The following is a 12,859-nucleotide window of genomic DNA, read 5'->3' on the forward strand; positions in this document are numbered from 1 at the left end:
ATATACATGACGGTGCCCCCGTCTAGTGCGCAACGTTCCACTCTGGCGGAGGGTTGAGAAGGCTGAGGCACTCCAGATTGTGCTGCCACCCTCGACTGAGCGTCGCCATGCGAGCGAGTTGCTCCATCCCTAGTATGGGGAAGATGCCGACGTGCATCCTTGTGTGTAATTGTACTCGACCCAAGCATTTGCCAGGTACAATTGTAGCTGGAGTGACTGTCAACCACTTTTCCTTTCCAGATAGCACGCGAGAAGCACACAAGCTAGAGCTATGCCGTGATAAACATCGTCAATATCAAATCTCCGTTCCTTCACAAAGGCGGCCCAAACAAGTCCCCGCCACCCTCCAACTTCCTCCTCTTCGTGTCCCTCGCATCCACCGCCATCGCCTCCCCAAAAACCGCCCCATCGCTCTGTACCGTTCCTGATCCCGTCGGCGTCGGCTTCTTGACCTTTGTCGTCGCCTGCTCGCGTCTCGCACGCTGCAGAGCCACCAAATCCGCTCTGTCCGTATCTCTGCACTTTTGTAGTTTCTTTCGAAGAGGTTTCAAGGATTTGACGAGTTCGGGCTGTTTGCGCCGTTAGCACACATTCAAAAAAAGTGTTTCTGCACCACTTACCGTCTCCCAGTACTCCTTCATCCGCTGCGGCGGCTCCTTCTCCAACATAGACTGACAGCTCTCAATCGTCCTCATAATCTTCTCCCGCATCTCCGCATTCGATCCCATATGTCTATTCCCATCCTCTCCAGTCTGCGACCCAGCAGGAATCAACATCTCCACAAGCCCCCTATCGACCATCAACAAAGACGCCATCATGATCTGGCTCGGCGTATAGTGAAAGTAGGCATCCGTCAGCAGCGGGCTAAACTTGAGAATATCTCGAGCCATTGCGTGAGCCTTGGCAACCCTGCCCTCTTCCTCCGGCAGACGCTTCCTCAGCTCCAGAATAGCTCCCTCGAGCGCCCTAAACGGATGCCGCACGTCAAACGCGAACCGAATGCCCTGGCAAAGCAAAAACTCTCCCGCCAGAATCTGCTCGCTCGTCGTATTGGGAAACATCTCCGCCAGCTTCGCCAGCCGAATGTAGTAGCCCTCCGCCTTGCACCCAAAAAACAGCGACGTCTTCAGTAGCTCCGTGGGAGGGTACGTCATGACCGAGTTTGTAATGTAGAATCTGCGAAAGAAGACGGCGGCCGTGGATCGGATCTCGGTCGGGAGCTCGCAGAACTGGGCGGCGCGGATCAGCTCGGTGGTGAAGAATTGCACCAGCATAGACTCTTCGCCAGGCGTCAGGAACTCGGGCTGGGCATCGGCGGCGAATCGCGGCGCAATTTGTTGCTTGGCGAGGTCGTTGGTCTTAATTCGAAGCTCTCGCAGGCTGGTGGGCGAGAATGACCAGAGGCGAAACTGGCTCGACTGCCGGTACCTTTCGTCTTCTGTGGCCATTTGTTACGGCAGAAATCAATTGAGGTACAGTAAAACAAAAGATTAGAAGGAAGCAAGAAGAAGAGCAGAAAGAGGTATCAGTTGAGAATATCGCGGGTTGGAAGGTGTTGAAGCTGCGATGAGATGTCGAAGCTCAAGACAATTTCACGTGCAATACAGTGCTAATTGCGTTCATCTTCATACTGTCTTCGCACTACCAGCAGAATAGAAGCTGGAACATACACCAAGCAAAGCTTACAAGATCTCAAGCCTGAAAATAAGTCTGTCACGGCGATAATCAGCATTGCAAATTGCAATTGATATTGATTCAATTTTCCCCATAAAAACAACCGCATCCTGGCGTGTACAAAACTCCTTGATAAGATATATATAATATGCAATACATGACCATCCTCCGTCTAATAGTTGTTTATTCCTACTACTCGGTCTTCCCACTGAATCTCAATGCATCTTCAAAAAACAGATGCTGCCAACTATTTTATTCATATCCAGTTGACAAAAAAAGAAGTTTAAACTCGTATCGTTTCGTTTCATTGCAGGGGACTGCTCGGGAACAAGGATGGGTACAACCGGCCCGTCATTCCAAAATAGAGTGTGAAAAAAAGAAGATGCTTGTTGCGCTCTAGTGTGTTTCAGTAGCCAACAGTGGAAAGCTTCCTGGGGACAGGAGGTGGCGGCGGCTTCTTGGCTCGGTTGACAGGGGGAGGCGGTGCTTTCTTGGCTTCTACCGGGAATTGAGGGTTGCTGCCGTAACTCGTTGCCGGACTGACGCTGCGCTCTCCCCAGCTAGGAGTGTTATCCCCACTGTATACTGAGTTGTCGTCAAAGATGTCCTCTGCTCTGCTTTCAGGAACGCTGCAGGTCGTGTTGGTTCTGTTGAAAGAAGCGGATGCGGCTCTTGCGCGAATCACGGGCGGCTGCCTGGTATCATAGGTCGCTGATCTCATCATGGGCGGTCTAGATGATGCTGGGGGAGGAGGAGGCGGGGGAGGTTCTCGACTCGTCATGGTGCGGTTGAGCTTGTAAACGGGAGGCGAAGCGGCGCCCTCATAAGCTTCGTTGATGATTGTGTTTCGGACGGGCTGAGTGCGGATAGACACGTTGGAGTAAGCGCGCTCCAAATCCTCCCGTGAAGACGGACGAGTTGCGTCTGCCATGCCAGCAGCCCAAGACTTTCGGACTCGGCGAAGCTCGTTGGCAGCTCGCTCATGGTACTCGAGCTCGGCGTCGAGGAACGACGTCAGAGAGCCAATTGTGTCCTGCTCGGCCTCTCGAATGTCTGACATGCGCTGGAAGACGTCTTCGGTGCTGTCGTCAAACTTGGTCTTATTGACGCGCAGCTCTTCTTCAAGGCGAACGTCGTCCTTTTTGGCTTTTTGAATCTTGCCCATGGTGGCGTCGTAGGCGAGTCGGCGGCTTTCGAGCTTCTTCCGGGCATTCTGTTGGAGTACTGTGTAAGCAATCATGTTTAAATCGTCAAAACGTTTCTTTGGGTGCCATCACATACCTGATAATCCTTCATCATGGCGAGATTGCGCTCAATGTGCTGTGTCCAGGTGGCATTGGCACAGTCCAGATAGGTCGTCTGAAGCTCGGCGAGCTGTTCGTTGGCGTTGCCCATGGACGCAAGGCGACGGCTGTATTCGGCGTCTGGCAGCTCTGCCGCATGGGCAGTCATGGTTTTGCCGAGGTGGGCGAGCGGCAAGCTGCGGCTTCGGTCCTCGAGGGCATCGCAATGGCGCGCAAGCCATCTGGTGTAGATGTTCATGGATTTGAGGAGGTGCTCCATGCCTGTAGTCGATAGTCAGCAGATGGCCTCAGCAGCCCAATTGACTGGAAAAACACAAACCTTCATGTCGAATGTCCATCTCGGACTCGAGCTCCTTGAACTCTTCGGTGTGGGTGGCCTTGGCCTCGGCGCCCATCTTCTCGCCAGCCCACTGCATGGCACGGTCAATCTTGCGTGTGAAGTTCATGATGTCGTAATCAGCGTCGAATCCAGCAACTTGGAAGAGTCGTCGACGAAGTTATGGCTGCTCAATTCCCAATTTCCAGAGAAGAGTTTTTGTTTACTCAGAGCAACGGAGCAATTGATGGGTAAATAGGCAAAATAGGAAGATATAGCACTATGCGGACTACTCCGTACTAAGAGCCAATGGTTTGCGTCTGACCGACCCCGGCCAGAAAACTAGCTCTTGAAAGCGAAGGTAAGTTGACTAGCTGCAGTAGCCAGCAATGGTTGGAGTCGGTTATGTAGGTTTTGATCTCTTCGAGGCGGGAGCAAAAAGGTTGTTGTGGTGCAGATCGTTTCGAACAAAGTTCAGCGAGGAGCGAAAGCAGCGACAGAGTCTGGCCTTGCGATGGTTTCGATCGAGTGGGCCAGCCCAAAACTGAGGAGAAAGCTGCGTTGAGCAAAAGGGCAATAAACGAGTGAGAAGAAACGAGAGAAAAGTGCAGCAACGTAGTATTTGATGATCCCAGTCACGAGCGCATCAATGCAGACAAAGCAAAAGTGCATGAACAAGAGAGGCTGGCTGGAGGTTCTTGTAACAATTGCGAATTGCACACACAAAACGGCGTCCCGGTAGCGCAGCCAGGAAGGCGCTGAAGGCCCAGTGACCTTCCAGCCATGGGCCCGCCCGTGCCAGGCGCGAAACTGGACCAGGGGTCGCTTCCCGGTGGTCTCTGGCGTCGCATCGCCCCTGGCGCCTGGGGGGCTCTGGCCGGCCGCCATTGGCCAGGCGCTCGTAGCTGCGCCGACTGCAGCTACGCTTCCCGCAGCCCTCAGGGCTCTTTGGGGACCCTCTGGGGCTGCTGGAGCTTCTGGGGCACGCCTGGAGCTTGCCCTCTCCACTAAAAACCACTATAAACAGCAGCTAGGCGGATGGAGCCAGCCGTCCCCAACCAACCACCACCAGGGATGGAAGCGTAGGTGGCAAAGTTAGCACGAGAGCAGTGTTGCGCGTACGAGGAGCGAAAAGGCGTGTGTGTGTGTGTGTGTGGGAATTCTGAGGGTTTGATACGAAGATCGCGGAAAAGAATACGAGCAGGGTGGGTGAAACAAAGGCAGGTCCGATAAAACATGACGTTTTTGGCAGCTTGCATTCTGAGTGTAGCCAGCCAGTGGAATATGATGTTTGTAATTTTTTTTGTTATCTTTCTCTTTATTTACGTGAACAATTAATGAGATGCATGCTGACATTGAAGATAGTCTTGAAATCTGTTGCGTAAGAGTTGAGATCAAGTGTGTGCCGCTGCCGTACCCACCGCGACGTTTTACCATGAAAGCCTCCTCGCCGCTCCAAAGCTTGATGCCATCGATTCCGTAAATAGATACGATTAGTGCTCCATACCTCTACTGACTTGCCTTTGGCTGATCAGCCCAGCGTCAAATGTCAATCGCAGCCCACATCAGAGATCGTCTCGCGATCGTCCACCCTCGCCTCCCCATGGCATGGAGCAGCGGCCCTGCCGTCTCCCCTTTTTCTTCTTTCCTTGCTTTTTGTCTTATCATCTTGGCGATCTCCGGCCTTGATCTACAAGTACTGAGTGTCATGCAGCAATTACAACAGGTCAAGTCGAGATTAAAGTCGTGTCGTGTACGCACATCAATACCTGCAGCCGTTCAAGACACGGAGCGCAATCTCGTCTAAAGGGTTTCGCCCGTCAAGATGCTTCAGGTGCGCCGGCCGCAGAGAAACGCCTCCATGTGGCCCCGTCTGCCATGCCGTTCCGTGCCGGTACGCTTGCAATAATAGCCGAGTATGGACTCGGGATGCCTTTAATATCTACTGCCTCTTTGTATTCATCCTCGTGTATATTATCTTGAGGCTGAGCTTACAACTCATCAGATGTAGATACGTGGCCCTTGTAGAAGTTTGATACGGAATGCATCAGACTCTCTCGTATTCGATGCAGCACTCCCAATCCAGTAATCCCCGAATGGAATGCAGGCCGCTGCAGGAACAAAGGCCCAAAGGCCCGGAGAGCCCTACAACGCATCTTTTTCCTGTCACGAGTCAACCAAGCGCCAACACTTGTCAGCTTCTAGAACAAAGTCTTCTTTTTTTTTCTCTCCTTTTTTGTCCCATCCGCCTGTGCCGTTGTGCTGGGGCAGATGCTCCATAACATGTTTCAAGTTTGCTCCGAAACGGCCTCGAGACTGGCCGGCAAAGCGCCGCAGCAAAAAGGTTTACTCTGGGGGAGGGCGCATGTTTCTGCTACATTAGCATTGCGCCAATTGTCCAGGGATGTACAAGTAAGTGATACTTTGGAGGACAACAGCCAACCAGCACTCTGTTAATGCTGACTCATCATTTCAATATCACGATATCAATACATCAAGCTTCCTGTTATCTACAACAGGTATATTCATGTGCTTAATACTTTTATGTACATGCCCAATATATTCCTATTTGAAGCATCTATGCACTTAATTCCAATTATTCATCATTTGAGACACGATAATGGCGCTGCCTGTACGGTGCACGCAATACCCGGCCAAGCAGGACAAGAGATAGGGACGACTACAAAATGAATACATGCCTTAGGTACGTGTCCGTACAAAGCTATAAAATGAACACTCTTTACACAATCAACACTTGAGATTATTTGGAACGATAGTAACTTTACCACGTGTGTTCAGAATCTTCAATCTCACTCCCTGTTCTCTGCCCCCACTTATTGCCATCAATACTTGACCTTCATGTACATCGTAGACACCAACACTCAACCATAACGTGAACAGAAAGGCCTACACAGCAGCCGCGTTGGAGAGACCGCCAACATCCTTGGCCGCTCTATTATTCTTCATCTTCTTACTTCTGCCAACCAATAATGCTCCATTGCTTCATTGTACACCACTACTAACCAAGTACCAGCACGCAGAAAGTAAAGGGATATATGCACGCAGGTGCAGTTATACTACATACATGTACCCTATGAAGGCTGCCTAACGTTCAGTGCAGATATTGAACGCTTAATACTTCAGAAGCGATGTAAGTTCACAACAGCCACTGAACATATATAAACTTGCTCTATTTTGGCAGAGAGTCCACCACATGGACCATTGAACTGTAGGCTAACCGGGTACCACACTCACAGCGTCATCCACTTACACCACGGAGGCCTCAGGGCAGATTTCTCATACATTTAGTAATGGCTAACAGCACTCTTCTTATAAAGAGGGCAGATATTCCTGCATGCAACGGTTAGTGATTTCATCAATCCTCTGGAAAAAAAGCATACAACGACTCCAAGTCAACCTCCATAAGCAGTGTATGATGAACGCTCAAAATCCGCCATACAGACACCAAGGCCTTCACGAAGGCCAGTGTTTACCGGGACAAGGAGCTCTGGGTCCGATTTTAGGACAGATGGCGGGGCAGCAGCCCTCCCATGGCTACAGATCAGCTCCCGCCGGTTCTGACCAAAACCAGCCGTCCACTTACATGTATCAGCCTCCGTATCCTCCAGCAGGACAACAATATCCGGAGCAGCAACAAGCACCTGAATATGGATACAACGGTCAGTCTACTCAGTATTATACGCACTATGCGCATCAGCCCATCCAGCAATTGCAATGTTGGCATCAACCATACGGCCCTGCGGTAAGGATGGTCAAGTTGCGTATATGTATAACATATCCGCTACTTAAGCAGCAGCACACTCAGCCTGGCTATCCTCACGGCCCAGGCCAGCAGCCATCTGGCCACAATATCGAAGCCACGCCGGCCTCTCCAGGATACGATATTGCTCAAACGCTCATGATGCAGCGTATAGACACCTCAGCCGACGCAGGAGCTCTTCTGACTGCTATGCTAGGCAGCGGCTGCGATGCGCATGCCCTTGTCCGCATCTTTTCCAGCCCCCAATATCGACATCCGTATGCGTTTCAACAATTACGAAACGACTACCGGGATTGGTTCAAGCGTGATCTGGAAAAGGACATTAAAGGCAAAACTCAAGGAGACTTCCAAGATGCATTGGTGGCTTTGGCCAGAGGACCTCTCGATCACGATGTGTCTACACTTGACAAGGCGTTGCAGCAGAGACCCATCGATGAAGAGGCCCTGATGGGCGTTCTTCTCTGTCGTTCCAACGCCGATATCATGGCCATTACTAGCCAGTACAGGCATACCAAGGGAAAAGATCTGCTGACCACTGTCAAAGACAAGATGGATGAAAGGCGCTTCCCCTTATACCGCAATGTCATCTCCGCGACCCGTGCCGAGGACGCAGCCGCCGTCAATCCCGCAGATATCGACTACCAAATCACCGAACTACAGCGTGGCATCGAGGAAAACAGCTTGGTCGTCACAGAAATCTTAACAAGCGCCAATAACGCCCAGCTGCGAGCCATGTGCATCGCCTACCGGCAGAAATACCACCGCAGTCTACAGGAAGCCATTGTGGCAGAATTCCTCGGCAGCGAGGAACACGCTCTACTGCAAATGCTCACTTCTGTTACAGGAGAGAATGGGAAGGCTGACGCAGACGCCTTGCGGGAACCGCTACGAGACCCTCTGAATAATAAAAGGGCCATCACGTATCGAGTGTTGAGAGTGTATTGGGGTGATAGAGCGAGGCTCTCCAAAGCGCAGGCGGCGTATCAAAGCAGTTACCATAGACCGCTGGTCACAGACCTGGAACATTCTTTGGATGGAGATTATGGGAACCTACTGAGTGCACTGATTGGAGGAGACGTGTAGTAAATGCCTTTCCACTAATTCCATGTTGATTTTTGCCTGCAGTTGGTACCATACACTAAATTCGAGTACTGTTTTGAACGTCTCTGATATTGAAGCAATGTACATGTACATATCCCATCTTCATTGGAGTACTTTGAACGTCTCTTTTAAGTTGCACAGGCCGGTTTTGTTGTCTTGTTCCCGAGATGTAGCTTGTTAAACTGATACTATAAATGGAACGTTAATTGTTATATATACCTTACTTAAACATACATGTAGCAGTATCGGTAAGGTAGTAGCCGTAGTCAATACATGTAGTAGCAGCACATGCAGTCAGAGGCAGCTCGAGTGTTGGGTCATGAAGAGGAAGCTACCTAGACATAGATAATAATTTACCTACATCAACGATGCATAGGTAGGTACGTAATTGACATTACCAAATCTCAAGGGTAGAGTGAGCTAAATGAATGCGCGTATCTGCACGCATTCACTGTTCGCAATTTCCTGTCGGCTGCGGGAATTATGTAAGACACTTACACTGCAACATTATAGTTGCCATGGTTAGTCCTCCCTTCTTCTCTTCTACAGATTAACCAAACAAAGAAACACATCTTTTTCTAACTCTGTTCCCTTGACAATCAAGCCGTTCACGCACAATGTTGATCTACATGACCGATTGCTTACGCTGCGACAGGTCATTCAAGACCCAGTCAGCTCGGGCCCAACACATATCCGACTCTTCTCGTCATAATATATGTCGGGAATGCTATTACTTGGAGGATTTTGAGACGGCGTATGAGCTCAGGGAGCATATGATCGATGAACATAACGGGTGCACACAGTGCGATGATGCCTTTGAGAGCGCGAGAGATCTCCGACAGCATTTGTACGACGAGCACAACATGTGCTCCGTTTGTAACCAATGCTTCTCTTCCCCCTCCAACCTGAAATATGTATGTTCTTTTCGTTCTGAAACTGTCTACAGCCATGCTCTGTGATTCTCAGTTTCGGCGCGACTGATATGCCCAACAGCATCAGCTCGTTCACCGCGAGAAGAGTGTCGAATGTTTTGCGTGTTATCGCACCTTTGTGACCAAATCCGCAATGGTCCTGCACCTGGAACAGGGAACCTGCTCGTCTGGCATCAATCTCATAGATGTCAACGACTATGCAAGGGCCTGCTATACATCCGATGAGTACCTCGATTGTGACGGTGACTACGAATGCCCAACTTGCAAAAAGTATTTCAGGTACATGAGCGGACTCCTGCAGCATGCGGAAAGCGACAATTGCAACGAGACGTTGAGCAGGAGGAAGAGCCCTCTGGCGATATTTCTCCGCTTTCTAAAGGCACGCGTGTGAGGAGAGTGGGGACAACTGAGTTGAGAATTAGCGTCGTACCTGTGTTAGCGTTTCTTTGATGAAGACAGCATGTGCAAGCTATACGAGAGCGTTTGAGGGTTTTTTTTATGAAGATGGGGTGTGCAGATGTATTAAAGTTGCCGCATGTATGGATCTAGTTATACCTAGGTAGGTAGGTAGGTGAGTAAGTTTGTACCAATAATCCAGGTGTTAAGCAAGTGAAAAAGTACAGATGCATGTATACAGAAGCCAGTGTTACGGTGAAAGTAAAGCGTATATACATTCAATCTGTACAAACAGCCGGTGAGTGGGCGCTGGCAATATCTCTCCACATAGGTATGTGTAAATAATCAATAATTTGCATTTATTTACTCATTTGTTTACTAACCACTCTGTTCACACAGAAGCACCTTAAACAACCTTGTTAATCTTGCCCGTCTTGACATCAAAAATGTACCCCGAAATAGGCACGTCCAGCACGGCGGGATTCTTCTTCAAAATCTCGACATCAGTCTTGACGCTCTCTTGCAGGTCTTTGATGGTCAAGAAGGAAATATGGCTGACGTCTTCACCAGTGTTCTTCTTGACGGCGTCGCGGAATTCATCCTCTTTGATGAGAAGCATACCGCAGTCGGTCTAATTGACGGCGTATTAGCTAACATGGTCCTTCTAGTACAAGGCAACAAAAAGAAAGTCAAAATTGAGTTGATGAGTGGAGAGATCATACGTGGTGAATGACGACGACTTCTCGAGTTCCTAGGGCCTGCTGAGAGATGATCAAGCTTCGCAGCGCCTCAGAGGCTCGGCCTCCAGCGTTTCGATAGACGTGGGCGTGGCCCTCTTCCAGGCCGAGGAATTTGGCTGGGTCAAGACGAGCGTCCATGCAGGTCAGGACAAAGACTTTTCTGGATTTTGTGTTTATGAAATGTTAGCCATCTAATACGAATGGCGAATTATTGCAGTTGTAATAGATCGCTGAGAGAATATATGTGAAGCATACCGTCCGGGGGGCATGGGCAGGTCAGCCTTGTCAAAGCTAGCCGCATATTGCTGGTTGGCAACTTCAAACTCGCTGGCGACAGTCATGTTGGAGGTTATACGTGATTAAAGTAAAAAATGAAGATAATTTATCAAGATCTGGTAATATCGTGCTGAAGCTCAACAGAAATCAGGCACAAGCTCAGAGCAAATCGTCGCCTCTTTATACTTTTACAAAACACTCACCCCTCTGATAGGCCACCCAACACGTTCCCCAAACTGCACATCTCAGCATCATCTCAGCCTGCAAATACACCCCCCCACACAGCCTCTTACAAGGGCCCTAAAGCTATCAATCAACGCAAAAAGTCGCAATCCATCCACGTTGTGTCGCCATGCTGCGGGGAAATTCGCCCGTCTCTGGCCAATTAGAAGCGTTGCCGTCGATATCGAAGCAAAGGTTAAACGTCCTAAGCAGGGCGGGGACTGGCCAAAAACTAATCGCATCGCCAACCGCGACTCAATCTCAAGGCCGTGAGACGAATTCTGCGACGGCCCGGCAGACCGTCTAACAAGGGGACCTCTTCCCAGTTTCGGACGTTCGGTACGGGCAGAGCCGAGGGCCCGTGGATTCGGTTCGGTGGGACAGGAGGCTGGATGGAGATGGTTCGCAGGGCTGTCCAATGAGAGGCAGTTTTTGGGCTTGGAGGCGGTCGCAAAGTGTTGCTGGCGCGGAGAGGGCTGGCGACGCGGATGGATTCACAATTAGATGGGGCTCGGCTAGAGAAAACGGGAGGGAAATAGTTTGTGTCATGATGAGATTTTGTATTTCAAATCTTCGCAGAGTACTGCTGTGGAAGTCAGCCGGCGACCAAGATGCTGGGTCCATAACAGAGATGGGCTTAGTAAAGCTCGAGGACTTGAATTAAATAGACAAAATGTAATTTTGTAGTAGACCAAACTTCGCAGTCTTTCCTTGCCGTAAATGCTCGGTGTTGGGAAAATAGAGGCAAACTCGGGCGTCATGGCTAGCTCTGGTTTACTAATCCTGAGGACTGGATTCAACTAATTAACAGCTTGATCAAGCTGTGCATATCCTGTAGCTAGCAATGGCCGGCTTTTAAGAATTTCATTCTTTGATAGAAAATTTGCTGTATGGAACTGGCAAGATCCAAAAATAATCCCAAAATGCTATATTTAGCAAATCGGATTACCAGACTATTGCGATACTATCGGTCACTTCGTCTATATAGCAGCCGGCCTTGCCTATAACTGACAATTCCTAGATGCCATAAAGGGCAAGGTGGAGCACTCGCTGACGGCATCTTTGGAATCAGCCGCACAGAATCGCGAGCGTTCTAGTGGCTTCCGACCCTTTTTAGGCCGATTTTGTCCGCTGGACGCCAGCTCCAGGCTATTGCAGCGAATTACAGCGCCCGCAGCAAGCGCTGTAATTCGCTGCAATAGCCCCCTGTGTTGGTAATGCTTTGTGCGATCTGACAGATGGACGCCGTTTATTCCAAATGCCCGTCTTGTCTGTCATGTATATATTTGCGCCAAGGCACCCTATCTTGGAGATTTTCATCTTTTCAGTATCAGCCAACTATTAAACAAACAACGAGCGACATAACAACAACAACAACAACAACAACAACAACAACAACAACCGAGAACATCCCGATTCACAAACTCTTACCGCCTCAAATCTTCTCTCTACCAAACCTCGCACCAACTGCGGCATCTTTTTGCGGATTATTGCGGCCCGCTTTTCCTCCCCACCTACGGTTGTGCCCCTCCTCATTGCACCATCCGCCAAAGGCGATCGTCATAAAAGCCGGGCTCTGAATCTTGCATAAATTCCTTTGACCATCGCACGCCTATATCAATCTACAACTGCAGCTACAGCTTCTCTTGTCCAGCAACATCTGAATCGCTGAATCGTCTACATCTACATATAAACACACCACCGCCAAAATGAGCGCCGACAACCTCCACCACGTCGAGACCGCCGAGCACTTCGACTCTCTCCTCGCCGCAAACACCTACGTCGCCGTCGACTTCTACGCCGACTGGTGCCCCCCCTGCAAGGCCATCGCGCCCATCTACAAGTCCCTCGCCGACAAGCACAGCGCCGAAAACACGCTCGCCTTTGCAAAGGTCAACGTCGACAACGTCCAGAAGATTGCCGCCCGCTACGGCATCACTGCTATGCCCACGTTCCTCTTCTTCAAGGACGGCCAGCAGGTCGCCGTCAACGGCCAGGCCATGATCCAGGGCGCCGATCCTCGCAGCCTGGGCGCTGCTGCTGAGAAGCTGGGCGGCCTGGCGCAGAAGAGGCTCGAGGAGGCTCAGACTGCTACTGCTTGAGGAACAACATGAATT

General features: G+C 50.2%; 5 protein-coding genes across 5 annotated transcripts; 2 read left to right on the forward strand and 3 right to left on the reverse strand.

The window, feature by feature from the left end:
• Window positions 1-311: 311 nt before the first annotated feature.
• TGAM01_v206118 (cyclin H) lies at window positions 312-1,448 on the reverse strand (the record flags this gene model as incomplete). The annotated part of the gene is made up of 2 exons (XM_024549803.1): window positions 312-569; window positions 621-1,448. The coding sequence occupies 2 exons, from the start codon at window positions 1,446-1,448 to the stop codon at window positions 312-314; spliced, it is 1,086 nt and encodes a 361-aa protein (XP_024405465.1).
• A 632-nt stretch (window positions 1,449-2,080) lies between these two features.
• TGAM01_v206119 (hypothetical protein) lies at window positions 2,081-3,424 on the reverse strand (the record flags this gene model as incomplete). Its single annotated transcript, XM_018802633.1, has 3 exons — window positions 2,081-2,887; window positions 2,956-3,239; window positions 3,298-3,424. 3 exons carry the CDS (start codon window positions 3,422-3,424, stop codon window positions 2,081-2,083), a joined length of 1,218 nt encoding a protein of 405 aa, XP_018664140.1.
• A 3,181-nt stretch (window positions 3,425-6,605) lies between these two features.
• Window positions 6,606-8,158, forward strand: TGAM01_v206120 (annexin A7; the record flags this gene model as incomplete). The annotated part of the gene is made up of 3 exons (XM_018802631.1): window positions 6,606-6,657; window positions 6,708-7,057; window positions 7,112-8,158. 3 exons carry the CDS (start codon window positions 6,606-6,608, stop codon window positions 8,156-8,158), a joined length of 1,449 nt encoding a protein of 482 aa, XP_018664138.1.
• Window positions 8,159-9,910: 1,752 nt separating this feature from the next.
• On the reverse strand, window positions 9,911-10,585 carry TGAM01_v206121 (carbonic anhydrase; the record flags this gene model as incomplete). The annotated part of the gene is made up of 3 exons (XM_018802630.1): window positions 9,911-10,135; window positions 10,227-10,404; window positions 10,500-10,585. 3 exons carry the CDS (start codon window positions 10,583-10,585, stop codon window positions 9,911-9,913), a joined length of 489 nt encoding a protein of 162 aa, XP_018664137.1.
• A 1,866-nt stretch (window positions 10,586-12,451) lies between these two features.
• On the forward strand, window positions 12,452-12,844 carry TGAM01_v206122 (thioredoxin 1; the record flags this gene model as incomplete). The annotated part of the gene is made up of 1 exon (XM_018802629.1): window positions 12,452-12,844. One exon carries the CDS (start codon window positions 12,452-12,454, stop codon window positions 12,842-12,844), a length of 393 nt encoding a protein of 130 aa, XP_018664136.1.
• Window positions 12,845-12,859: the final 15 nt, after the last annotated feature.

This window comes from Trichoderma gamsii (assembly GCF_001481775.2).
Source record: "Trichoderma gamsii strain T6085 chromosome Unknown Scaffold_20.2, whole genome shotgun sequence".
NCBI classification, from domain to species: domain Eukaryota; kingdom Fungi; phylum Ascomycota; class Sordariomycetes; order Hypocreales; family Hypocreaceae; genus Trichoderma; species Trichoderma gamsii.